Raw genomic sequence first — 24731 nt, forward strand, 5'->3', positions numbered from 1 at the left:
GCTGTGCCGCTGAGCTAAATCCCCAGCCCCTCTATTCTTTTTTTCATGGCAGCTATCAACTTCTGGTATATCGTCTAATTTATTTCCCTTGTTAATTGTCTCCATCACCCAAACTAAAATTTAAAGACTTATTGCTTGCTTTGTGCCAACCAAACATACTTTTTATTTTAGCTGTTTCTTATGGTAACTGCCTCCATATTTCTAAAGCACCTTCTTAAACAGATACTCTTTTCCCCCTAGTTTTAGATACTATTTACTATATAGCTAGGCTTAGTGGTGGATGCCTATAATCCCAGCACTCGGGAGGCTGAGGCAGGAGGATTGTTGCATGTTCAAGGCCCGCCTGGGCTACATAATAAGTCAAAGCCAGCTTGAACTATATAGGAAGAGCTCGTCTCAAAAATAATAATAATAATAATAATAATAGATATTATTTACTCATAAGTGTGTAGTGATATGGATTTCACTTCCTTTAATATCACCTATTCCACACATGTCTTCATTCTTTTCTCCTGATTTATTGCTGTCATTCATTGTGGTTAAATCAATATTCAATATTACATCAGTGTGGCCAGGTAAGTATTATATTATTTGCCATGTGATTAAATTTGTTCTTTCTCAACTTTTTGTTTTCTCTGATGTTAATATTTGCTTATTTTTTTATTTGCTTCACTTTCTATGTATCTTGATATCACTAAATCATCTCTTAAAAATTCTACCAGATCTGAAAATTCCACCTCAGTACAGTTAAATACATTCTATCCATTTCATTCTGGGGGCATGTTATTTCCTACACCTGATGAGTAGCTGTCATTCTGGGAATTTTGTCCACTCTTGACCCCAGGGCTGGAGTTGGGCTTCCCAAATCTCAGGTCAGGTCTTCCTCTTCTTTTTTTTTTTTTTTTTAAAACAGGGTCTTAAAAAGTAGTTTCTTGAGAAAGAAAGCATAGTCACAAATTTTTTAGACCTTATATATCTGAAAATGGTAGCTTAGATGACTATGAAATCTGTAACTTTTCAATTGTTATCATAAAAATAAAATTTAGAGAACTAATATGATTAATCTCTATGTACTCATCCCTCAAATACAATAATAATCAAGTTTTCCACATTTGCCTCATCTATTCCTTTGTTCTATTCTCTTGTTTTCCTGAAATATTTTAAAGCAAAGTCAAAATATCCTGTTGCTTCACACATCATTCTTTAAGACTCATGTTTAACATGTGTTCTTCTTCTTAATTACAATGCCTTCATCACCCACAGTGATGTTAGCAATCGTTCTGCTCTGCCGTCTTTTGGGGGCTCCCATTTACCATCCTTGCCCATTACTGCCCCAGCTGCTTTTTCCTCTCTTGCCTTCTCCTGGATTGAGCGAGTTTCTTGTCTTCTGTTCTACTGACTTGGCAATTTTAGGAGTTACGCATGAAATTTTAATATGAAAATTTGACTTAATAAGGTCTAAAACGATCATTACCTTTACCTTTCTTACAAACATATATGGTTTTGAAAACAGATTAACTCTGATTCCCTCATCCCATCTTATATGAAATGTTGCCATAACGTTTTCCTTTTTGTTCTTTCATCACTCCTCTTTAATCATTAATATTGTTAGCTTGTTATGCAACTCGTACCTGTTTGTACATACTCACAAGTTTACCCTTCTTTTTGTTCACATTCTTCCTTAGATCCCAAGCTTTCTTTCTTGCTACAATACATCTTTTAGTTCTTTCAGCACGAACTTCTAAATAGTAAATCTAGCTGCCTATAAATCCGCTTTCCCTTTATGGTCTCGAATAATGGCTTACCCACATATATCTAAACATCCTGGAGGCCAGTGTTGCTCTTGGTTGTCATTTACTTTTCTTCAAGGTGGGTTTCTCCCTTGTCTGTATTTTTGGGTTGTGAGTTTCTGTTTGTTTGTATTCTGCCTGTGAAAATCCTGTATGACCTATTTTGAGGCTGTGTACCCTCTGGAAGAATTTTGTGATCCAATTTTTTATGTGGATTTTTCCGCTTGAGGATATCTAGACCATGCAGGTAATGTGAATCTGAACCCCAAACACAAGAGTGGCATGGCCTGTGAGTTTGAGTTTTTAGAGGCACAAATTTTTATTTTCTATACTCACTTCTTGCCACTTTTCCCTTGTAATGAGCTGATCCTTTTCTCTCACCCACCATAATTTTTCCTGTAAGGCTTGCAGCATTACACAGGGCAAGAGCAATCTTCTAATTCTCTATCTTGTGTGGATGGAATTTTCTCTCACCCAAGCCCCTAATTATAATATTGACTCCACATCTATCCTGTAACCAAAGTGTCAGATCATGGGCTTAATCAGTGTCTCAATCCAGTTTTGCTGTTGTAACAGAATCCTGAACAGAAATTTATATGGAACAGAAATTCATTTCTCACATTTCTGGAGACAGAAAGTCCAAGCTCATGTGTCAACCTTTGGTGTCTGTTGAGGGTCTTGCTGCATTCTCCCATAGCAGAGGGGGAAAGGACCAACAGGCCAAATGCTTCACAGATCCTTCTTTATAAATCCGTATTCCCAGCCAGGTAGGCTGAGGCAGAGAGACCAGCATGGACAATATAGGGACCTTGTGAGATCCTGTCTCAAATTTAAACCCTTAAAAAGAGCTGGAAATGTAGTTTAATTGAAAGCCCTGGGTTCAATGCTCTGCCAAAAAAAAAAAAAAAGAAACCTTACTCCCAAGAATAAAGAAGGAACCCTAATAACCTCTTAAAGGCCTCTTGAAGGCCCCACCTTTTAACACTATCACATTGGCACACCAAAAATTTGGGTAGAACACATTCAAACTGTAGCATTATCAGACCTTTATTCCTAGAACTCAAGAATTTTCTTCCTTGCCATCAGCTCTGATCTTGAATGTGTTATACTCTATTCATCATTTCTTTTTTTTTTTTTTTTTGGTTTTTCTCCGGTACTGGGAACCGAACTCACGACCTTGCGCTTGCCAGGCAGGCGCTTTTGCCGCTGAGCTAAATCCCCAGCCCCTCTATTCATCATTTCTAAGTATTTGTGGTGGGATGTTTTCAGGTTATCTAGTCAAGTGTGCCTTCCAGTGGTTAAAACTGAAGTCATTTTGTTTTCATTTGTTGTATTACAATTGCAGGATGACTGTTCTGCAGCCTCAGAGCCTCTGAAAAGACTGCTTAGATCCTTTCCAAGTCGGGCTGGTGGAGATCAGACTTCCACAGCAGAGAAAGATGTCCATTCAAAGACAAGAAATATAAACAGATTTTCTCTCCCTTCTGAGAGTTCAACAAAGCAAACACCAAGAGACACAGACGGAATCGTGGATCTACCTTCAGATTCCGAGCTCACCTCTAGGACTGCCTCTTCAGCAAAGAATGAGGCAGGCTACAACATTCTGAGGACATGTTCTCAGTGTGGTATCCTGCTTCCCCTGCCCATCCTAAGTCAGCATCAGGTACCCTGTCTTTGTTCCATCCCCACCTGACTGTGAACCAGCGGGGCAGTATCTTAAAGGATCGAATATCTGCAGGATGTTTGCCTGTGTTGCATCTGGGGAGGCCTTCCCTGTTTCCCCCTTCCCTGTATGTCCAAGTGCACCCTCTCATAGCACCCGACACCTGCTTTTTCTGTCACCTTTCAAGACTGGGTCGCTTTGAAGGTAGAGCCAGATCTTTCATTTCTGTGTCTCCAGCTCCCTGCCCCAGGGCTGACACACAGCAAGTGCTCCAAAACTGTAGAGTAAATGAATGAAGCCAATGGCCCGTTTATCTCCCTCAAGGTGTGCTTAAAGCAACAGAGGCCCTAAAATTGCCATGCCTGACAATTTTTCAGAAAGCAGAACGGTCTTGCTTCCGATACTAAGTTAGGTGGTAGCTAGCCTCCAGCAGATCAAGGCTACTGCCATGTTCCTCAATATCCTGATTTTTTCCATCCTCGATTATTTTCTTATAATAATAAAAACTGGCCTTAGAGGTAGTTAACAGTTGTATGCCAAGTGCAATGCAGAGCTCTTGATAAATGTTAAATCTTCGTTATAAACAATAGACAGCTGTTTTATCCTCATTTTACAGATAAGAAAATTAGACAAAAAGTCTATAGAGTGCCTTCCCCAGGATGGTACAGTGAGAGTGGGAGAATCCAGTCTAGACTCCACACGTATAGCTCCAAAGCTTTTGTTCTTAAACTCTGGCCTAGATGCCTTGCTAATTTGATATTTTTTAAAAATACTAAAGTATTAGATTTTGCCAGGCATCGTGGCGCATGCCTGTAATCCCAACACTCAGGAGGCTGAGTCAGGAGGACTGTTGTGAGTTCAAGGTCAGCCTGGGCTACAATGTGAGCACAAGGCCATCCTGAACTGCATAGCAAGACCTTGTCTCAAAAGACAAAATAAATACATAAATAAAGTATTAGATTTTGTTGTAAATAATAAAAAAGATACATTGTCACTAGAAGAATAAAAGCAAAGCTAGTTATTCCCCATACCTATCCCACTTCCCCGATACCCTGAGATACCAATTTCAGCAGCCTTGTGGGTGTCCTTCCAAAACTTTATTTCATTCACATGAACTAACAAATTGCTTGAATTGCTTCTTTTTCCCTACGTATTACGTTAATGTGCTCATTATCATTCACTTTCATTTAATATATGGTAGGCCTAGTGTCAGGTAGGCCAAAGTATTTTTAAAAATTTCTTTATGCATCTATATGTGTATATGTGTGTGTGTGTATAATATATATATAATGTGTGTATATATATATACATGAGCATATAATCTTACAAAAATGGACTAATTTTTTCTTGCTAGGTGATTTTCACCTCTCTCACCACTAGTGTGTTTCTTTTTGCAGTGTTTTCCCACCTTCATATAATAAAGTTGTCAGATTTAGCAAATGAAAGTACTGGTTACCTAGACAAGTTTGAATTTCAGAAAAACAAGAGAATTTATTAGTATTAGTGTTAGGATTAGGATTAGGCAGTACTGTGGCATTACACTAGGGGCCAGGGGGTTGGGGGAGATGCTCTGCCACTGGGCTACTACATCCTTAGCCATTTCTATTTTTTATTTTGAGACAGAGTCTCACCAAGTTTCCCTGGCTGGCCTTGAACTTGTGATCCTTCTGCCTCAGCTTCCCAAACAGCTGAAATTTCGAGCAGCCACTGCCATGCCTGACAATTTTTTAAAAGTATAACTGTGTCCCATGCAAGATTCTTTCTCTAACATTGAAATTTAAATCAGCACCCTGTATTTTATTTGGCGACCTTATTATCAAACATATGCGAACGTGCATATTTGGAGTACTCTTGTACACATTTCTTTACATCATAGTGTTATCACTTAGCCATAGATAGCCAGGTGAACAGGGTGGCTCATTGTCTCTTGTTCTTCCACCCCCCTTTGATGTGGGCAGCTGTGAAAGAGCACCCAAAGCCTCCTGCCCCTCTCCGGGGACGATGGGCTCTGTGCTGCTTCTGTGCGCCCACCCCAGTCTCCACGCACCTATAGCTTAGGGCTCTCGCTGGACAGCAGGCAGCAGGACTATTTCAGAAGCTAGCACCTCCCCCTCAAAACATACTGAACTTTTTATTTCCCTTTCTTTAGGTAAAATGCAGACAATTAGCTTCCTCAAAAGGAAAGCAAGTGAGAAAATCCAGCTAGCTTTGGAAGGAAGAGTTCCTATGAATTTAGAAGATTTCCTGTTTGCACCAGCTTTCCTGCTTCCTGTCTGTGGTGGTCGCTACTTGTGAAGAGCAATGAGTTTTAATCCTTCCTATTTAGGAGAAAAAGTTTGCACTTTAACTACGTTCCTTCTTTTGAACAAAGACATTGGTTTCCCACGGGCTTCAGGTAATCAGGAGAGAAAAAGCTTCCAGGTCTTCCGGCTGGGCGTTCTGATTAAACGTCTAGGATCCGAAGCTGCGGTGCCTAAGAGACCCCAGCATTGTCCCTGAAGAATAAAAACACCTTCCTTGAAAGCTTCTTGTTCTCCTTCTGGGGTTCCTCACCTGTTCTCCAGGGTAAGGGGTGGCAGGAGGCGGGACATCAGGAAGAGAGGCGTGCAGCAGAAAAGGAAGGAGAAACCCAAGGGGGAGAAATGAGGAAGTGGTGGTGACGCGCACAAGGCAGCTTGGAAGGCCTCGGGAGGGAAGCGGGCTGAGGAAGCCTGAAGATGCTGTCTGCCTGTAGGTTGACCGAGCTCTTACTTTTCTACCCAGGGCTTGGGAAGACCACTTAGGACCCCAGCTCCTGCCAAGGCAGGGAAAGGCCAAGGAAGTGGGTAAGCTAGATGCGCTCCGCCCTCTCTAAAGGGAAAAGGAAAACTTTCCTCAAGCTGTTAGGCCCCTGTCAGGTTTGCTTAGGGTTTCCTCAGATACTCAGGAGAGAAAAGCAGAGGCTTGGGGCAGAGTGCAGGGCGGTGACTTCCTACAGAGACACACACGCGCTGGGCCTCCGAGGCTCCACTGGACCCAGGAGCTGGTCCGGACTCGAAAGGTGGCAGACTGGCGGACTGAGCGGAACTTCCTCCCTGCATGCAGAGGGGAGGCCCGGCGCGTGCCCGAGCCGCCCCGGGGCGCGGCGCCCTCCAGGACACTGCCAAGGCCCATGGCTACTCCCGGGTTGGGCTCCTGGGATTGTGGGGCTGAGCAGAGCTCAGGGGACAGCGAGGCGTCACAAAGACTGCAGTGCTGAGCATTTAGCTGAGCAGCGGAGCGAGGACAGGCGGCCCCGGTGCTTGCAGAGTTGGCGTCAGAGCAGCAGCGGCGCCGGCGGAGTGGCAGGCGCGCTTGCCATCCCTGCAGCCCAGACGGGGCGCAGCCTGAGTGCGCGAGAGAGCGAGCGAGCGGAGCCCAGCAAGCAGGTAACTGGTGAGCAAGGGCGGCCAGCACCGGGCGCGCCAGAGGTGGGTGGCGATGGGACACCAGGCGGCCCTCTCCTCCGAGAAGTGCGTTTTGGCTACGGGGTTCCCTGGCCACCTCCGCGCTGCTTGGGCGATGGGACATCCTTAGGTTTTCTTCCCTAGTTGGCAGCTATGTGATAGGGTGGACCAAGCCTTCGCTTGAGAGTCCTAGGCTGGGTTCAAATTCCACCTCCCACTGAGCACAGTAGCACACCTCTATAATCCCAGCATCCCGGATGCTGAGGCAGGAGGATCACCATGAGTTCGAGGCCAGCCTGGGCTACATAGTGGGTTCAAGGCCAGCCTGCACTGCGTAACAAGACTCTGTCTCTAAGTAAATAAATAAATAAAATAAATAAATAAATAAATAGAAATAAAATAAATACCCCACCTCCCCATTTACTACATGGCCTCATTAAAAAAACTGTATTAACCTTCTAAAAGCTCCACTTCCCCATGTGTGAAATGGGTATATTCACATCTTTCTGGCTGGCACCGCACAGAAGTACTTTGGCCCGGCGTTACAAAGGGCAGCAGGCCCTTGTACAGCGTTTCCTATGCTCTAGGCACTTTTCTGGGCTTTCCCTATCCCAAGCCGAGTCTTCCCAACTAAGCTACACTGCCTCTCGCTGGTGACAGGGGGTTTGGAGGAACTTGGTACAGTATACATGATTTGGGGCCTCCTTGAAAAAACTTTTCTAGCCCATCACAAGTTCCTCCAGCCCACCCTTCCTGCTTACAAGTCTGATGATTCTCACCTGTGACTTTGACCTTACCTGTGATTTTTAGTTTAGCTTTTTCTTTTGCTTCTTAATGCTGCGGTTGGAATCCAGGGCTTTACACATGCTAGCAAGTGCTCAGCCACTGAGCTGCACAGCGGCCCTTAGTTTTTCTGGTGCATCTTTATACACTTTCATCCATGCTGTGCATAGCGGAGGCCTCCGGGCTTGAGCCCTTTACAAGTGAGACAAGAAACATCCCAATTTTCTCATTTGTTAAATGTTTAAGTGCCTACTCAATAATGAGGATGGCATGAGCCCGACAGTGTGTCCTTCTGAAAGACAAGAACACAAATAATATGCAGGATGCCCACTGGCCGGAAGAGATGGGGAAGAGGACAGGCTGAATGTGGAAGTGGGGACTGCGAACTGCCCGGACGCTTGAGTCAGGGCAGGCTGCTTTTCTGTCCCTTACAGAAAGCCGTCCAGCTCAGGGGTGGGAGGGCCAGCTGGAAGCAGGACCCACATTGCTCAGTGGGCTGTGAGGGAACAAGGAGGAGAATGGGAATAAGGCCCCGAGCAAGGCCCACACAAACACTCGCCTGAGGGTGCTCACTGCCACTGTGATGTTGGCAGGAGCTGGAGGAGGCCTAGGGCTGTCACAGCAGAGAAAGGGAAGGAAAAGGCAGGGAGACCGGGGGTCCTATTCAAGAGACACAGTGGGTGAAATACACAGTCACAGAGTTGCATCGAGACATTCAACCCACATTTGACCAACACATACAAAAGGATTTAATCAAACTCACTAATATAGCTGCCCATGGTATGTGGAAAGGGCAATGGAGTGGGACAGAAAGGTAAATAAGTAAAACTAAAAAAGTGTCTTATACAAATAATATGGATTAGGAAATATGATTAATTTGCGCCCCTGCATCTGAGGTCCGGGAAGTAAGGGTAGGAAAAAGAGTAAGAGAGAAAGAGTCAGAAAGCCCAGGTTCTAGCCCGGCCTTTGTTTCTGACTGGCTGTGTGACCACAAGTAAGAACCTTCGCCTCATGGGGCACCAGTGTGGATCTCTGAAAAGAAAGAAATCCTCAGGTCTATGTCCAGCCCTGTGATTTTATTGGCCATGATCAATAATCTTGGATTTACTTGGGAAAATATCCAGTAAAGGGTTTGGAGAGTGGTCAGGCTTCGAATTTTCAAGTGTGGGGGTTGGGCAGAAATGAAGAAACCAAGAGAAACTTTCTAGCAGAGGACACTTTGAAAGCAGAACTCTGTGAAATTGTCAGCAGATGGTTATAAAGCCTGACCGACGACTCCACATACTGAGCAAGTCTCAGCAGCCCTCCTCTGGGAGCCGTGCGCCTGGCTGGGAGGACCTCCTGCAAGACAGCAAGCGGTCTGAAACCTTTCAGTCCTCCCAGTTCTGCCTTCACAGCTACCGGTGTGTGTCCTTGGAGGAGCTCACAGACCATCCTCATTCCCACAGTCACACCGGGCTTGCTCCTGACCACTCCTCCTCCACGCCCCACCAGTGTCCTTTCTACCCCAGACTGACCACACTGTCTCCACCCAGGTAACTTTCCACTCCCGGCTCTCCATGGCTTCAGCGGAGGTTCTTCACCTTGCTTTGCTGCCTGTACCTCTTATGTGAACCCCACCATCCGCAGCGCAGCTCTAGGCATGCGTGATCCTCACCCTGGAAGCCTTGTCCGAATTCCTAAGTCTCGGGGAGGGGAAACATTGGGAATGCCTGTCCCCCTTACATAGTCTTTATCACATCACTTAGGGCTCCTTGATCCAGCCTGTCCTGCTTCATCCACTGTATTCAGCACCTCCACTCCCTACTCACTGACAAGTTCAGCCCTCCAAATGATTTTTAGTTCCCTGAATGTGAACATAGGATGTGCATTCAGAATTCTGTGGCTTTGTACATACCATAGTTCCCTCTGCCTGGAGGGTATCCATTCTCCTATAAGTACCACTAGGCCAACCTGGTCTGCCTCGCAAATCCCACTCACCTTCAAAACCCAGCTTATGGCCAGGCGTGGTGATGCACACACCATAATCCCAGCACTCAGGAGGCTGAGGCAGGAGGATCACTGTGAGTTCCAGGCCAGTCCAGACTACATAGTGAGTGCAAGGCCAGCCTTCACTACTAGACCCTGTGTCAAAAACAAACAAACAACCTAGCTTAGGTGTCACCTCCTCTGAGCACCCTCTCCACTTCCTCCTTACCAGGCAGAAGTAATCTCTACGATTTATGCCACCCTTGTGCATGACAATGCCTGGACCTTTTCTCTTTTCTCACCATACTGAAACTAAGGACTGGCACATGTTATCTGTAAAACCCTCACATGTGTGCTGTGACACGGGTGGGCTGTCGTGAACCCTGCATTACCTGCACATGGCACTGTGCCTAACGCAGGACACATAGAACTGCAGACCCAGTTTATGCAATTGCATTTAATTTCTGTTTGGTGAGTAGTAGGTCTTCCTTTTCTGTTCTCCACAGAGAACACCTGATTGCTTTTCTTTCCTCTATTTTGGAAGCCCCGCTGACCACGCAGCTGCACTGTACCTGTCAATTCTCAGATGGATGAAGGAAGCGAACTGATCCAGCCTCAAGACCAGAGCTTCTGGGCCACTCTTCCTGATGTGTGCCTGCGCCGTATTTTCTGGTGGCTGGGAGACAGAGACAGATCCAGGGCGGCCCTGGTCTGCAGAAAGTGGAACCAGATGATGTATTCAGCTGATCTCTGGCGATACAGGGCCATCACCTTCAGCGGGAGACCATCCAGGGTGCACGCATCGGAATTCGAGTCAGCTCTTTGGTACGTTAAGAAATTTGGTCGTTATTTGGAATGCCTGGAGATCAAATTTCTGAATCCTTACAATGCCATCTTGACCAAGAAGTTCCAGGTCACCATGCGAGGTCTTCTCTCATGCCTGGGCAGAAGTAACAACCGTCTGAGGTCGCTTTCCATCCAGCACTTGGAGCTAGATCGCCTGGTCTGGAGGAATAGCATCAGGAACTCACTTATCAAAAGCTTGAGCTTCTTCTTAAAGAAAATGGGCAAGTATCTGGACTGCCTCAGCCTGAAAGGGGCCAGGCTGACTGTGGAGCAGGGATGCCAGGTACTAAACTCCCTCAGCTACCTACGGAGTGAGAGCGCCACTTCAGATCTTAACATCGAAGATTTCTTCAGCCATCACCTGACTGTCTACAGCAGCCCCCAGTTCAACAAGACCATGGCCACATTCCGCAATCTGGCATTCCTGACACTCAACTACAACTGCATTTCTGATGAGCTGCTCGAGAACTTGGCTGAGAACAATGCCAGTACCCTCCGGACCATGAATATCAAATGTCACGTTCATGACCCCCACGGGCAGGTTGTCTGGGGTATGTCCTGGGCCAGGCTGGCCAGGCAGGCCAGCAACCTGAAGGTGAACTTCTTCTTTGAGCGGGTCATGAAATATGAGCACTTGGTCCGCATCCTCCTGCAGGAGATCCCCATGAAGAGCATAAGTCTGAGAAGCTGCTACTTCAGTGACCCAGACTGGTCCATGCGGCCCACTCTGACAGATCTCCTGCCCACCTTCCGGCACACCCTGCAGGTAAGTAGGAAGCGAGGCCCAGGAAGGCTTGCAAGCAGCAGCTGTCATCAGGTAACCTGTTTACCTGTCATCAGGTAACCTCCCAAGAGGAAAGCTTGCTAATCCCATACTGAGTGTATATGAACTGTTAGCAGACTAAGTCTCCCCCACGTCCTCAAGACCACGGCAGATGACAAAAACTACTGCTTGCTTTCTGCATGAGATGTAAAGAATGTTCTGGTTGGTAGCCAACCAAGAAAGGCCCCCTCCCTATAGCTCAGAGGTGCGAAGCAGGTGACCTTTTCTCCACAAGGTCACAGCAGCACACAGGCGATTGTGTAGCTCCTATGGTCAGCTCTAAGCAAGGGACCCATCTGGTTCCAGCAGTGCCTGGTAACTGGGATGACAGAATGAGAAGAGCCAGACCAGACAGAAAGTCAAGACTGACTTTCCCTGAAGAGCTCAGAGGCCCTGGCGTGTGCCGTACTGAGGTAGTCTCACCTCCTATAAGACCGCAGGACCTCGTTGTCATGACCACAATTGACATTGATAGGAATAAATACCAGTAATTGCTAATATGGGTGGGCTACAGGATGCTCACAGCTTATTTGTATTCCTATAACTCTGAGGCAGGCAGGATGGAGGACCTCAGGGCTACAGGAGAACCTGAAGTTTGGTGGCCGGCCCACCACGGCAGCCTCTCCACTTCAGGGTTGAGACCAGCACCACAGTCTCTGGATTCCAAATATTCTGCTTCCAAGTTCCAGTTTTTGCAAAACTTGCATGACCTCAGTCATAGTGGTCCACATTTGTGCATTTTAGACCTTTGTTAAAATTCATACTTAATTGGGCCTTTTCAATGTTCAATGTACTTTCACAGTCAGTGTCTCACCTGACTCTCCTACAGAGCTGTTTGGCAGACGTGCTTGGCATTTCACTAGCATTCAGGTCCCATCTTTGAGGACTAAATATCTAGTGTTCCTTATCTAAAAAGCTCCTAAACCACCACAGGGATAGGCCCAAAGCTCAGCCTTCAAGATGTTACAGAATGACCCAGCCAGTCCCTGCCCACACACAGCTTCCCCTTTGGTGCTTTTCCAGAAATTAACTTTTGAGTTCAACAACAACCACGAGTCACTCGATGAAGAGCTGCACCTCCTCATCCTCTCCTGCAGGAAGCTGTTTTACTTCAAAATCTGGGCCTTCCTTGATGTTAGGTTTGTGGAGCGGATCCTGAAGAGCCAGGAGGAGGGGCAGTGTGCCCTGCGCACACTCAAGGTAAGAGGCCCTGGCTGGTTTTGTGTGGCAGAGAGGGGCATCTGTCTGGGCACAGTGCTTCTGCTCAGGGATGCCTGATAGGTGAGCCATTACACCTGAATCTGTCCACTGGACAGGAAAGATTTCACAGAAGGGAATTTTCAGCTCCCTTAGTGCAGCCAGCCCGCCATAGCCCTGGGCCCTGCATCAGGATAAAAACAGCATCAGTGCTGTTCTTATGATTACTCCCTAAACAACTATTTATACAGCCTTCACATTGTATTAGGTATTATAAGTAACTGAGAGATGAAGTATACAGTGTCATGCCATTTTATATAAGGGACTTGAGCCTTCCTAGATTTTGGTATCCATGGAAAATCCTGGAACCAATGTCCCACAGATACCAAGAGGCAACCATAGTTGGGTTTAGGCCCTTCCTGATCCTGCCAGCCACTGTATGTGTAGATCCTTTAGATCACTGTTGGCTTCTGAATGATGTAGTCACTCTGTGTGTGTATGTGGATTGTTTCTTTATTGGCACAGGTGAGAATTTATACAAACAGATATGAAACTAGTGAAGAGGACAGGATCTTGCGGGAAATTCACAGGAAGTACAGAGACCTGATCAATTCAGGAATTAACTATTTTGTCATCACTTACCCCATGATGTAAGGAGCCTCTTCAGAAGAAGGAAGCTAGGAGCACTTTGAACCTGAAAATCCACTCCTTGGAGAACTACATTTAGGGCACTTCCACCCCATCCCTCTTTTTCTTTCTCCTCTTTGCCCAGGCTACACCAACATGAACAGCCGGGCAAAAGCTGGGACTACTGCTTATGTGAAGGTCCCAGATGACTTTAAAGTGCTATCTTTACCAACTAGCCAGGGGTGATCTCGCCTTTTGTTGTTTGGTTTTGCTTTTTGACGCCTTTGTTTAGCCGCTGAACAAAATACCCAAAGCTGCTCAAAACTCATTTCCTACTAGGGGAGCCTGACTCTTGGTCACCTATGCTCCTGAAAAGGTGTGTGACCAGCTAGTGAGCAAACAATCTACTGACCAACATCACCAGTTTAGAAATCCTTACATCCGGGCTGACCTTCATGTGAAAACCTTGTGCCACTGACATTGGCTAGGCCTGATCTCACATATCTGGAAATCCACCAGCCTGTCCTTGGCTGAAGCACGAAACTTTCCACTTTCAAAAGGAGCCTGCTCAGAATGGAACTCCCTCCCTTGGAAGGAACTCAGACCCTGACTCATCAGCCTTGGGGACTTAGCCCTCCTTCTTTGGCTTTGCTGTGTCTCTCTTAGTTTGCCATCCAGGCCACATGGTGGCCACCCTGCTGTGAACACTCAGTCCTCAGGTATGGGGTTGAAACGGAAGTGGTCAGTACACTCACATTCGTGAAGAATTTGTCATACCGTAGGGAAATGCTTCTAAGGCAACGTTCAGTAAAAAAAACAGAACATAAAGCTATCTAATATGACATCCGTCATGTAAAACATATCTAAGGATTTTTTTAAAGCAATGCAGAGGGATACCAAAAATGTTAAAAATTATTCAGAGAAGGGGTAAAATTAAGGTTGTGGTTTTTATTGCTTTTTTATGTCTTTCCATATTTGCCAACTTTTTTTTTTACAATAATCAGATATTATTTTTATGACTAGGAAAAATCTCATATGTTTAAAATAAGGAGTAATTATAAATCCCTGGTGTCATACACATATATTGAAGATTTTTGTGCACATAATTCCATATTATCCTCTTTTCAACAGATATAAATAAAATATCAAAATACTTTAATAAATGACTCACTTTAGATGTTGTGTCTTGTGTACTGGATGTGTCCATATTTGTGCATTTTAGACCCTTGTTAAAATTCATATTTAACTAGACCTTTTCGATGTTCAGTGCACTTTCGCAGTCAGTGTCTCACCTGACTCTCCTACAGAGCTGTGTGGCAGACTGTTTGGCATTTCACTAACATTCAGACAAGATTTGACCGATGAAGGGATGGAGGCTCCCACCTGTAGGGAGCTCCCAGATCTGACGGGAAAAGACATCATAAAGTGCCATAATGTCTGGAACAGAAAAGGCCCTAGGGAGCAGTCTATTGCTGTGGGGACCAAAGGAGGTGACTTACCTTGTGCCTGAGGGGAGCCTTATTGCGGTTGATTGGTATAATGATTTTTTCATGTGTGGACCAGTTAGTTCCTTTCATCCCAAACACAGAATCTAAGTATGTGTAACTCTAGTATGGAAAGCATGTTAATATAAATTTAAGAATGGATTTATCTTACAGTTTTGCAAATGTCTGTCATATCTGGCGTAGAAGTAGACAGCTGAGTTCCCATCCCTGCCTCTGCACTCAATCTGCTGGGATATCACACATCAGGGAGCCTCTGGAAAACTCCGGAGAGAATGGGAGTGAAAGAAGACATGTGACATTTGGGTGTGATTGTTTAAATAGTTCTGACCTCATGTACCCTTTGAAAGAAGGGTCTCTGGGACCCTCGGAGATCCCCTGACCACACAGTGAACTACCACAAAGATGGTTTGATTCCCCTGAGGGAACAAGAGAATCGTAGCAGGAAACTGCAGAACACAAGAGTCTGCAAAAGCATCTATCTTTAAACAAGTATCATCTTTATTATTATTATAGGGTGGGTATTTTTTGGTACCGGGAATTGAACTCAGAATCTTGCACTTGCCAAGCAGGTGCTTGTGCCGCTGAGCTATATCCCCGGCCCTATTTTATTATTATTACGACTACATTCAAAGGCTCAGTAATGGATAGTTACAGCCAACAGACTTGTGACCTTTTTATCCCCTCCTGGGTGACAGCTCTTATGCATGCCTGCCCTCCTTCTCCAAGACGAGCAGGAGGCAGGGTCTCCAAAACCTATCACCAGGCTAAAGGTCTGCAAAGACCACTGGTTCTTTGAAGAAATACAGATGAGGACTGCAGTGTGTCCCTGTCCTGAGTTTATGAGCAGAGATGCATTGTAACTGCTTGGAGCTTCCTCTCAGGTGCTGGCCATGGCTGATGAAGTCCTGGTGACAAAGTGACTTGGGCCAACCCTTCAGTGTGTCCAAGTTGCAATGGACTGAATGCAACTCCAAAATTGATCTCTTGAAATATAATCCCCAATGTGATAATGTTTGGGGGCAGGGTTTTTGAGAGGTAATTATATCATGAGAGTGGGACAATTATAAATGGGATTAGTACCCTTCTGAAAGGTCCCAAAGAGCTCTACTCTCATTCTTTGTACCATGTGAGATATAAGAAGTTAGCAACCTGGATGAGAGCCTTTACCAGAACTCACCCATACTGGTAACCTAATTTCAGAATACCAGTCTCTGGAACCAGGAGGAAAAAATTTCTCTTGTTTATAAGTCCTTAACTCAAAGGTATCTTATTATATGTCAGCCTTAACTGACTGAAATGCAGGATATAAGGAAAGTGGGGATCTGATCAAACTTAAGTGTGAGTCATTCCCTTATCCCTAGGCAAACTGATGATGCAAGGACAGATGGAAAACACCCTCAGTGATGGACCTGTGGCCTTCTGGGCTGGCAGGGTTCTGAGGGCTGGGTTCTTAGATCATTTATGCCAGTATTTTACATAACCCTAAAAAAGTTATTTACTCTGTTAAGGACTTAGTTTCTGCTATTTGTAAAATGGGAGGAGCTGAGAAATTCAAAATTTCTAAGGTCCTTGAGACCTCGATGGGAGATGCTGAGCAGAGGTGTGACTGGCCAGTGAGCCCAAAGACCTGGTCTTGGGAGCCAGGCAGCCCAGGTTTGAGTCCTGGCCTACTACTTACTTGCTGTGTTTCCTTGGGCAAGTCTTTAACCTCCATAAGTGTCAGCTACTGTGTGTAAATGGAAGAATAAATTAATACATGGACTCCCTGAGTTGGGCCCATGAGTGTTCAATCGGTGTTGGCTTTTCCCTCGTTTAATAAATAAGAACCATACAGTCTCCTGGTGGCAGAACAAAACTATAGCTGCCTGATTCAGAGCCCAAAATTCTTTCTTCCACACAAACCATAAAATGGGAAGAAGTCAATCCCTCTCCCTTCCCCACCCAGTCCCACAGATAAAATGATCATCCACTCTGTTTATGTGACAGGTATTAATTCACGTAGATCCGTGTAATCATCACAACAGCTCTAGGAAGTACAGACTACCATTACCCCTCTTTTAGAGATAAAAGAAAGAAACATGTTTTGCAATACTAACTGGCCCAGGATTATTTAAGAAGTGCTAGAAATGGGTGTCAAACCCAAATTAATCCCACAGCAAGACTTGGAGTCAATCATACTGTAATTCCACCACACAGAAGACCATTTAGAGGGAAAAGAGAAAAGAAAGAAAGAAGAGAAAAATATGTGTGTGTGTATATATATATATATATATATATATACACACACACACACACACACACAAGATAGCTAAGTTAATTATACTACTAAATTCTATTGGTTTATTGAAAGGAACCGGCCCCACCTCCTGAGTTCCATTACCTTCTAATAATGCCATCAAATTGTGATCTCATTGGTGGATTAACCCATTGATGAAGTTAGAGCCTTTACTATCCAATCATTTCCCAAAAGCCATCAGCAGCCAAACCTTCAACATAATGTGTCCTTCGAGGGCAGGAGGTGTAATTAATGGAGAAATAAGATACTTCCATGACAGAGAACAACTGAAGAAATTCATGACCATCAAACCAACCCTACAAAGAATATTGAAAGATATTCTAGAAAGAAACCACCAAACAGGGCAAGCAATTAAACAGAGGGGAAAAGTAGAGAACCAACAGCAGGAAAATAATATGACAAAGATAAGCCAATACATATCAGGTATAACCATTAATGTGAATGGCGTCAATTCACCAACCAAAAGAAATAGACTGGCAGAGTGGATCAAGAAACAAAAACCAACTATATGCTGTACACAAGAAACACACTTAACTAAAAAGGAAATTCATAGAGTGAAAGTCAAAGGATGGAAAACAATACTCCATGTAACAGGAACGCAGAGAAAAGCAGGGATAGCTGTTCTGTTTCCAGACAATGTGAACTTCAAACCAAGAATGATCAAAAGAGATACAGAAATTCACTACATACTTGCTAGGGGAAAACTGCAAGAGAAAGAGATAACAGTCATAAAAAATATGCACCAAATAAGGGAGCACCCAACTATATAAGACAAATATTAATAGACATAAAAATCAAATAAGCAATAATAATCATAATGGGGGACCTTAGCACCCCATTGTCACAAAGAGAAAGATCAACTAGACCAAAAATCAGCAAAGAAATAACAGAACTGAACCAAACTTGTGAACAAATGGACTTAGTAGACCTTTACAGAGTATTTTGGATCCAAATACAACATAGCTGTTCCAGAGAGAGGACCCCCAAAAATTCTGGTTTACAATTTGAAACTACAGAATCCCATTAGTTCATTGGCTGAATGTCACACATGATGAGAAATTACATTGTGACTTCCCTGGATATTGCTTAGAAAATTAATCTGACTAATATTTCTCTGCATTTGCAAAAGCATGGATTTTAAAAATATGACTAGACACACACATATAAATACTGGAATGGAATGTAAGTTCCTTGAAAGTATGATTTTTTTCCCTTTGTCATTGTGAATTCCCACCGCCTAGAACTGTGTTGGAAACAAAGCACTCACTATTTGCTGAATGAATTAAAATAAAATATTTCCCAGAGATTATTCCACCTTAGTTTGTGGTAAACAAGTGTTGCAAAGTAATACGTGTTTTGCTTTGATCCATCTTACTATTAAGACAAATATATCTTTTTAAAGCAGCTATTAAAGAACACAATGTTGATGACAGTGATACAACTGTGCAATTAATTTAATCAGTCTCTTGCATACATTAAGACCATGGGCCGGGGATATAAGACATTGTTAGCAGAAAAAAACCTTGCAGATCACCTCACCAGCCCCTCTCTCCAGGACCTCAATGTTCTCTTCCAAGATGAGAAATATATGGCCCAGGTTCAGAGACCCACCTATCATTCCTCAATAAATTATTAGAACAGCTGAGACCAAACCAAGAATGACCCTAAGGCCTGCATTCTTTGTCAGCCAAAGCCATCCCTAGAGAATTTATCCAATCCTTTTCCCTCAGGTTGTCCTCATCAGAACTTCACTAGGGAGGGTCCAGTCAAACCTGTCATTCACCTGTGTAATTGATAGCTTGCCTGTGGCTGAAGAATAAAACAACCTTAGGGAAATACAGATTCAGGGAGAAATGATAAAGATGTTTACTGAAGGGCTGTTACTAACAGCAGATAATTACAACCAACAAAGAATAGTCCATCAGCTGGGAAAGGGGTGACGCAAACATTCCCTGCCATGTGACAATGTAATGACTAGGATGGGTCTTCATGTCCTGACACGAACCCCCTTCCAGACAGCCTAAGTAAAAAAACTAGCTGCATGATAGTACATCTAGAATGATACTATTTATGATTTTTAAAACACGTATGGAGTAACTGTGCAGGGGCTGGGTTGGGCCAAGATTCTGAAGGTATGCTTTGCCCCATCTCGGCACATCACTCAGTATCAACATTCATGAAGTCAAGGTTGCAGCCAGGACTTGACGCTATCAGCAGAGGCAGTCAGCTGAGACTCCTCTGGCTGTTCAGGTCTTGGATTCACCACAGCCTTTACCCTGCCCCCTATGCCACTGCCACCACTTGGGAAAGCCATCTTGGCCAGTGGGAGCCAGTATTCCCTGCTCATTGGCCACTCCTCCTCTCTCCCTGGGGTGAGGGCACTTTACACTGGAAGACCAGGGTCTGCTGTCTTGGATGTGGAGGAAACCAGAGGAGAAAGACACCCTGAAGTCCCCACAGATGTCCCTTCTTGGGCAGTGGGAGATGAAATGGGTAGAAATGAAATCCAATGGGGAGGGGAGACACACCCCCAGCCTCCGAAGGGCTAAAGTGCAGGCCCACATCCTTTGCCCTCAGGAGTACTTTAGTGACTATGCTAGAAGATGCATTCATTTCTAGCTCTCTCCCAAGCACCACCCCATTCCTACCCTTACCCAGTTCTGTGCCCTTCTCTAGACACCGGTTTGAACTTTACTGTGCACTGTGTAACTCGACCCCAGTCACCTCTTTGATCTCAGCTTGTCCCATCTCCCCTGCTTCTCCAGCTGCACAAGTGTTCACTAAAATCCCAGAGGACCTCCTTTCCCCCAGGCATTCACACGACTGCCCCCTTCTTGACATTCGCCCCCCCAGCCCATGCGGCCTCCTCTGACAACCTCAGGCAGTCACCTGCCCACCTGCCCAGACCCCTGCTATCAACTCACCAGCTTCCATCACAGCACTTTCCACTCTCTGAAATGGCTTGTTTATGGGGATCTGTCTGAATTGAGCCCCAAGAGGACCTCCAAATTCAGTCTTATTCACCTCTAATATCAGTGTCCAACATAGTCCCTGGCACCCAGAATAGGGGCCCAGGAAGTTTTTACTGTGTGACTGAATAAGCAAATGACCCCCTGACATGTACACAACACCATTTTGTTACCCAGCCTTTATTATTCCAACAAATACTTCAGATGGTCAACTTGTGAAATTAGAGTGTTATTTTGACTCACAACTTTAAAAAGTTGAGTGCGCAATCAGTTGTCTCCTTTGCTTTGTTTTTTTGGGTTTTTTTTGTTGTTGTTATCTTTTCTTCTGGTACCAGGAATTGAACTCACAACCTTGTGCTGGCTAAATCCCCACCCCCTGTCTCCTTTGCTTTGGGTAAGGCAGTACGTGGCATGAGTGTGTGGTAAAGCAAAACCACACACTTCGTGGCCAGGAAGCAAAAGACAACAAACAAGAGGCAGGGTCTCCATATCCCCTTCTATCAAAGGCATGTCCCCAATAACCTAAAGACCTCTCATAACCGCACCCAATAGCACCAAGCTAGGCACCACACTTTAACATGGGCCTTGAGGGAATATTCAATATCCAAACTATAGCAGCCCCAATGGCTCAGGCCTGTGCAATAGATGTGAACACACCTTTGCTGCCCGCAAGAAGAACCAAACTTCCTCCTGTGCAGACACACTGTGGAGATGTTAGTTCTGCATTATCTTCCCTGCAAGGAATCTAACAACCCAGCTACAGCTGAACAAACAAGCAGTCCCTCCCTGCTTCAAGGGTCTTCGGCGAAAGTCCTCCTAAATCTTATCCTAGTTTGCCAAAATTTGTGAATGAATTTCCAAATGAAAAAGACTTTAAGTCAACAGATCCAGATCCAATGAATCACAGTGATTCATGAGGTGTGAGGCCTCTGTCAAATCAGTTCATGCTTTTGTCCCAGTTCGTTGTTTGAGATCCTGTTCGTGAAATGCACCATGAAATGTAGAACTCTGTAGTAAGGGGATGGGAGAGATGGGTGAGACCTCTGTAGGAGGTGAAACCCTCCTTCCTTCTATGACTCTGTCCGAGATGGCCTGATGCACATGCCTGCCTCATGCCAGGCCTTGGTTTCCCCATTTGTACAGTGAGGAAGTTTGATAAGATCATGGGAAGATGTGCGTGGCCTCTGTTACCTGGCACACTGCTTTGGCCGAAGGAACACGCCTTCCAATTTTTACTTCACCACAATTGGGAGAGAGAGAAAGAGATAGACATAGTGATAGCGACAGTAGAGATAAAAATGATAGACAGTAAAAAGATGAGACAGAGATGAAGGAGAGAGACAGAGGGAAAGAGAGACAGAGAGAGAGAGGGAGAAACAAGCTGATTTTCCTTAAAGTTATGAAAACATGATTGTCAGGATCAACCCCAATCGAAGAGTCTGCAGACTCAACTGTGGTTTAAACAAGAAGGGCTTATTTTCCCTCTACTGGAGAATCTTAAGTTAACTGATAGCTGGTTTGCTTTGGAACTCCTCAGGGTTGGCATCAGAATCTTTATGCTCCTCTTGAATGTGATTCTCTTTCCTCCATGTCTCCAGAGACGGCTGTGGCCTCAATGGTCTCAGCCATTGTCAAGGAGGAAGGGGAGGAAGGGACCACACTGCTGGCGGAAGTCTTTCCTAGAATCCCTCAGCCAGCTTCTGCTCTTGCCTCCTTGGCCAGAACTTAGTTTCATAGCCACCCCTCATGTGCAAGGGAGGCTGAGAATGAATTTTGCTCACAGAAGTGGGCAAGGGCAGCCAACAGAGGAACCTGTTTGTTTCACCTTGGGCTCTGGGTGTGGCTGGCCATCAGAGTATGGACGGGAGGGCACTAATAAATACATCTCCAAAGCCATAGTCAAGTACAGTGAGTACTCTCAGAGGCAGGGTGGTTAGGAAAACCACAAGCCAAATCAGCTCACAGAACTGAGTTCACAATTTCCCTTACCTTTTCTCTTCTGCATTTGGGAGCTGAGTCACTGACTGTGGCTCTCCATAAAAAAACCCTTTTTTGGCATGCACCTGGGACCTGTGGTTTCCAGTCCCCTTCTAAACTCGGATGCAAAGGACAGAGTCCAAGCCATCACAGGAAAGACTTCCCAAGATAAAGTATTGAAGTCTCAGGTCAGATCTGAAAATCTTAAGCTCAGTCTCTAGATCTGACACTGCATCACTGTAAGCAACTTACGCTGTGCTTCAATTTCTCCACACAGAATCTCTCCTTCCTACTACATAGTGAGGTGGGGTGCTTTCAGAAGTGTATGCATTAGAGTTAGCAAACTCAGGTCTGAATCCTAAGTGTGGGACCCCGTCAGGTCCCAATTTCTCCAACTGCAAAATGGAAATGACAGTTTGCACCATTACTCATGATGTGCATGCACAGCGATGATAACTGTCAAGATTATCAGCAGTACTCTTGTTTTGCAAGGTTATAAAAGCTCTCCTTGGTTTTGAGATTGCAACACCCTTCATAGGGACCCAGCAGTACCCAAATCTTCCCTGGGAGTAGATTAAGCTCTTTAAGATCCCTTGACTTTCAGTATGCTGTGCCACTACCTGCAATGTTCTGCTCCTCCTCCACTTAGCCAATGCATATTTCTCCACCAAGATCCCACCTGCAGTGGGACTACCACCACCCCACCCCTCTCAGTCTCCTCCTCCAGTCAAGCAGCCATAGCCTGTGAGCTACAACTCCCTGTGATGGGGGCCACAGAAAAACCACAGGGAGGGGGTCAGTGAACAGACGTGGGATCCAGCGTAAGGAGGCTCGAGTGTCTCACAGAGCCCAAGGGCCTCAGAGATAGCCTGGAGCTGGGGAGGGGGGCTGCAGCGGGGCAGGGAGTTCTCTCTTCTCTTTTCCTCTTGGTATAATGGCTTTCACGTTTCCTCTCGCTCCCGCTCCCAACTAGCTCTCTATGTTGTAGTCACATAACAGACAACAGATATCATACATGTTCCAAAGCCTGTATGTCTAAGGTGGACAGACCCAGCTGGAGCTGAAGGCTCCTTGTCCCAAGTCCACGTTCCTCAGGAAAGAAATTCACTGGCCCAACTTCCACCCACAGCTTATTTCTGACCCAGCAGAACAAATACAGGCATTGTCTGGAGTTTGAATAAGCAAGAAGGATGAAGGGTCCTGCTGCCTGTTACAGCCCTGCTTCACAACCGGAAGCAGTGTCCTCACATGTGATCTCACTCACTGTCTTTCTTTCAACATATATTGCTTGAGGTTCTTAAGGAAGAACAGAAACGACCTGGGAGTCTGAGCCAAGAAAGTGACTATGTCGGGGCAGCTCCAAGAAAGAAAAGACCCAGGGCATCTGTAGGGACTGCAGCCACAGGAGCTTGCGACCCTCCTCTCCACAGCCCTCTGGTCACTCCCCATGGCTATGTGTCTCAATTTCAAAATCCTGGCTCCCAGGAAACAGACTCAGAATAAACTGGCTGAGTCAACAAGCAATGGTACATCATGTCCACTGGGGTGTGATTTCCAGGGAAGAACCAATTAGAGGCTGGGAAGTGAGCTCAAGTCACAGTGAAAAGAACCATGAGATTGGGGCCAGGAGGACATTCCGCACTCCTCTCTGAACCTCTGAGTCTCAGGGTACCATAGACTGGGTGCCTTAAATAACATTTACATCTCACAGTTCTGGAGGTTGGGAAGTCCAAAGTCAAACACCCAGTAAATTTGGTATTTGGTAAGAGCCCATTTCCTGTTCATAGATGGTGCCTTCGCATGGCAGAGAGAGGCAGAATCTCCAAGGACACTAATTCCGTCCAGGAGGGCTCCAGCCTCACTGCCTCATCTAATTCTAATTACCTTCCAAAGAGCCCACTTCCTTTTTTTGTTTTTTGTTTTTGGTGGGTACTGGGAATCGAACTCAGGACCTTGAGCTTTGCCAGGCTGGTCCTTGTACCACTGAGCTATACCCTCGGCCAGAGCCCTCTTCCTCACACATCACATATTAAATTTAAATATACAGGCCAGGGATATAGCTGAGCAGCACAGTGCCTTGCCCAGCAAGAGCAAGGTCCTGAGTTTGATTCCCAGTACCAAAAAAAAGAGAGAGAAACCAATTTAAATATATGAATTTTGGAAGGACTCAAGCATTCATCCCATGATACTCTGCTTCTCCATTTATAAAATGACCTAGATTGATTCCTTGGGCAGAGCAGAAAAGCACCCAAGAGATTTCCCAATGGGTGCAGCGCAAGGGTCCCCACGTTGCTTGGGATATGGGGAGGCTGCGTATTTGCTCAGAGCTCTGAGGTGTGGTGCTCAGAACCTGGGTGGTCAGGTTGCTGAGAGCAAATGGGCAGTAAGCTGATGCTGTCAGCTTCAAAAAGGGTTTCTCCCTGTTAGGTTAGGAACACCCCGCCCCATGCTGATGGCAGAGAACACTTACCTTGTAAACCTCCCAGGAGTGAGGCCCACATCCTGCACTGTCCCGGAGCCCCCCAACACCACACATGGAGAGGGGCAGCCAGATTTAGGGAATGTCCTAGATGGGAAAGGTTCTGGGCCATTGAGTCCAATCCTCGTACCCTATAGGTGACTTAAGGGGAGAAGTTCTGACACTTACCTGGAAGTGTCAGAACTGGGATCAAGTTCTCCTGGCCCTCTGACTGCTTCTGTGCCTCCTTCCCAGGTCCAGGAAGCATGAGGGAAGCAAATGTCACCTCAGAGCGTAGCTGGAGCCCTGCACTTGGAAGGGCACTGAGAGGGCAAGCCCTCCACTTGGCAGGTGCTCCCTCATCACGGGCAGAAGGAAGGAAGGAAGGAAGGAAGGAAGGAAGG

The 24731-nt window shown here is 45.4% G+C and overlaps 2 protein-coding genes across 6 annotated transcripts in view; both read left to right on the forward strand.

The window, feature by feature from the left end:
* The window catches only part of Xaf1 (XIAP associated factor 1), a 17521-nt gene extending 11545 nt beyond the window's left edge, over positions 1-5976 (forward strand). For both annotated transcript variants that reach the window (XM_005399676.2, XM_005399677.2), the window contains 2 exons: positions 3136-3453; positions 5603-5976. In XM_005399676.2, coding sequence (XP_005399733.1) covers positions 3136-3453; positions 5603-5659 — 375 coding nt within the window. In that variant the 3' untranslated portion in view covers positions 5660-5976. The remainder of the gene's footprint in view (positions 1-3135; positions 3454-5602) is intronic.
* A 104-nt stretch (positions 5977-6080) lies between these two features.
* On the forward strand, positions 6081-13358 carry Fbxo39 (F-box protein 39). Of its 4 annotated transcripts, XM_005399674.2 has the most exons (5): positions 6081-6860; positions 8910-9196; positions 10174-11241; positions 12322-12498; positions 13021-13358. In XM_005399674.2, the coding sequence occupies exons 3-5, from the start codon at positions 10216-10218 to the stop codon at positions 13147-13149; spliced, it is 1332 nt and encodes a 443-aa protein (XP_005399731.1). In that variant the 5' UTR covers positions 6081-6860; positions 8910-9196; positions 10174-10215; the 3' UTR covers positions 13150-13358. The 4 variants fall into 4 exon arrangements, with proteins under 4 accessions (XP_005399731.1, XP_005399732.1, XP_005399729.1 ...); XM_005399675.2 differs by lacking the exon at positions 8910-9196 and having other exon boundaries at positions 6081-6867; positions 10136-11241; XM_005399672.2 differs by lacking the exon at positions 8910-9196 and having other exon boundaries at positions 10136-11241.
* The last annotated feature ends 11373 nt before the right edge of the window (positions 13359-24731 follow it).

The sequence above is a fragment of the Chinchilla lanigera genome, unplaced genomic scaffold, assembly GCF_000276665.1.
Source record: "Chinchilla lanigera isolate Chin_1 unplaced genomic scaffold, ChiLan1.0 scaffold00066, whole genome shotgun sequence".
Classification (NCBI taxonomy): Eukaryota; Metazoa; Chordata; class Mammalia; order Rodentia; family Chinchillidae; genus Chinchilla; species Chinchilla lanigera.

Bases quoted from the DNA above. Each gene is read 5' to 3' on its own strand.
- Fbxo39 (XM_005399675.2), top strand. From the start codon at position 10,216: ATGGATGAAGGAAGCGAACTGATCCAGCCTCAAGACCAGAGCTTCTGG. The intron at 11,242-12,321 runs GTAAGTAGGAAG...GTGCTTTTCCAG, and splicing joins CCTTCCGGCACACCCTGCAG to AAATTAACTTTTGAGTTCAA. The intron at 12,499-13,020 runs GTAAGAGGCCCT...TTATTGGCACAG, and splicing joins GTGCCCTGCGCACACTCAAG to GTGAGAATTTATACAAACAG.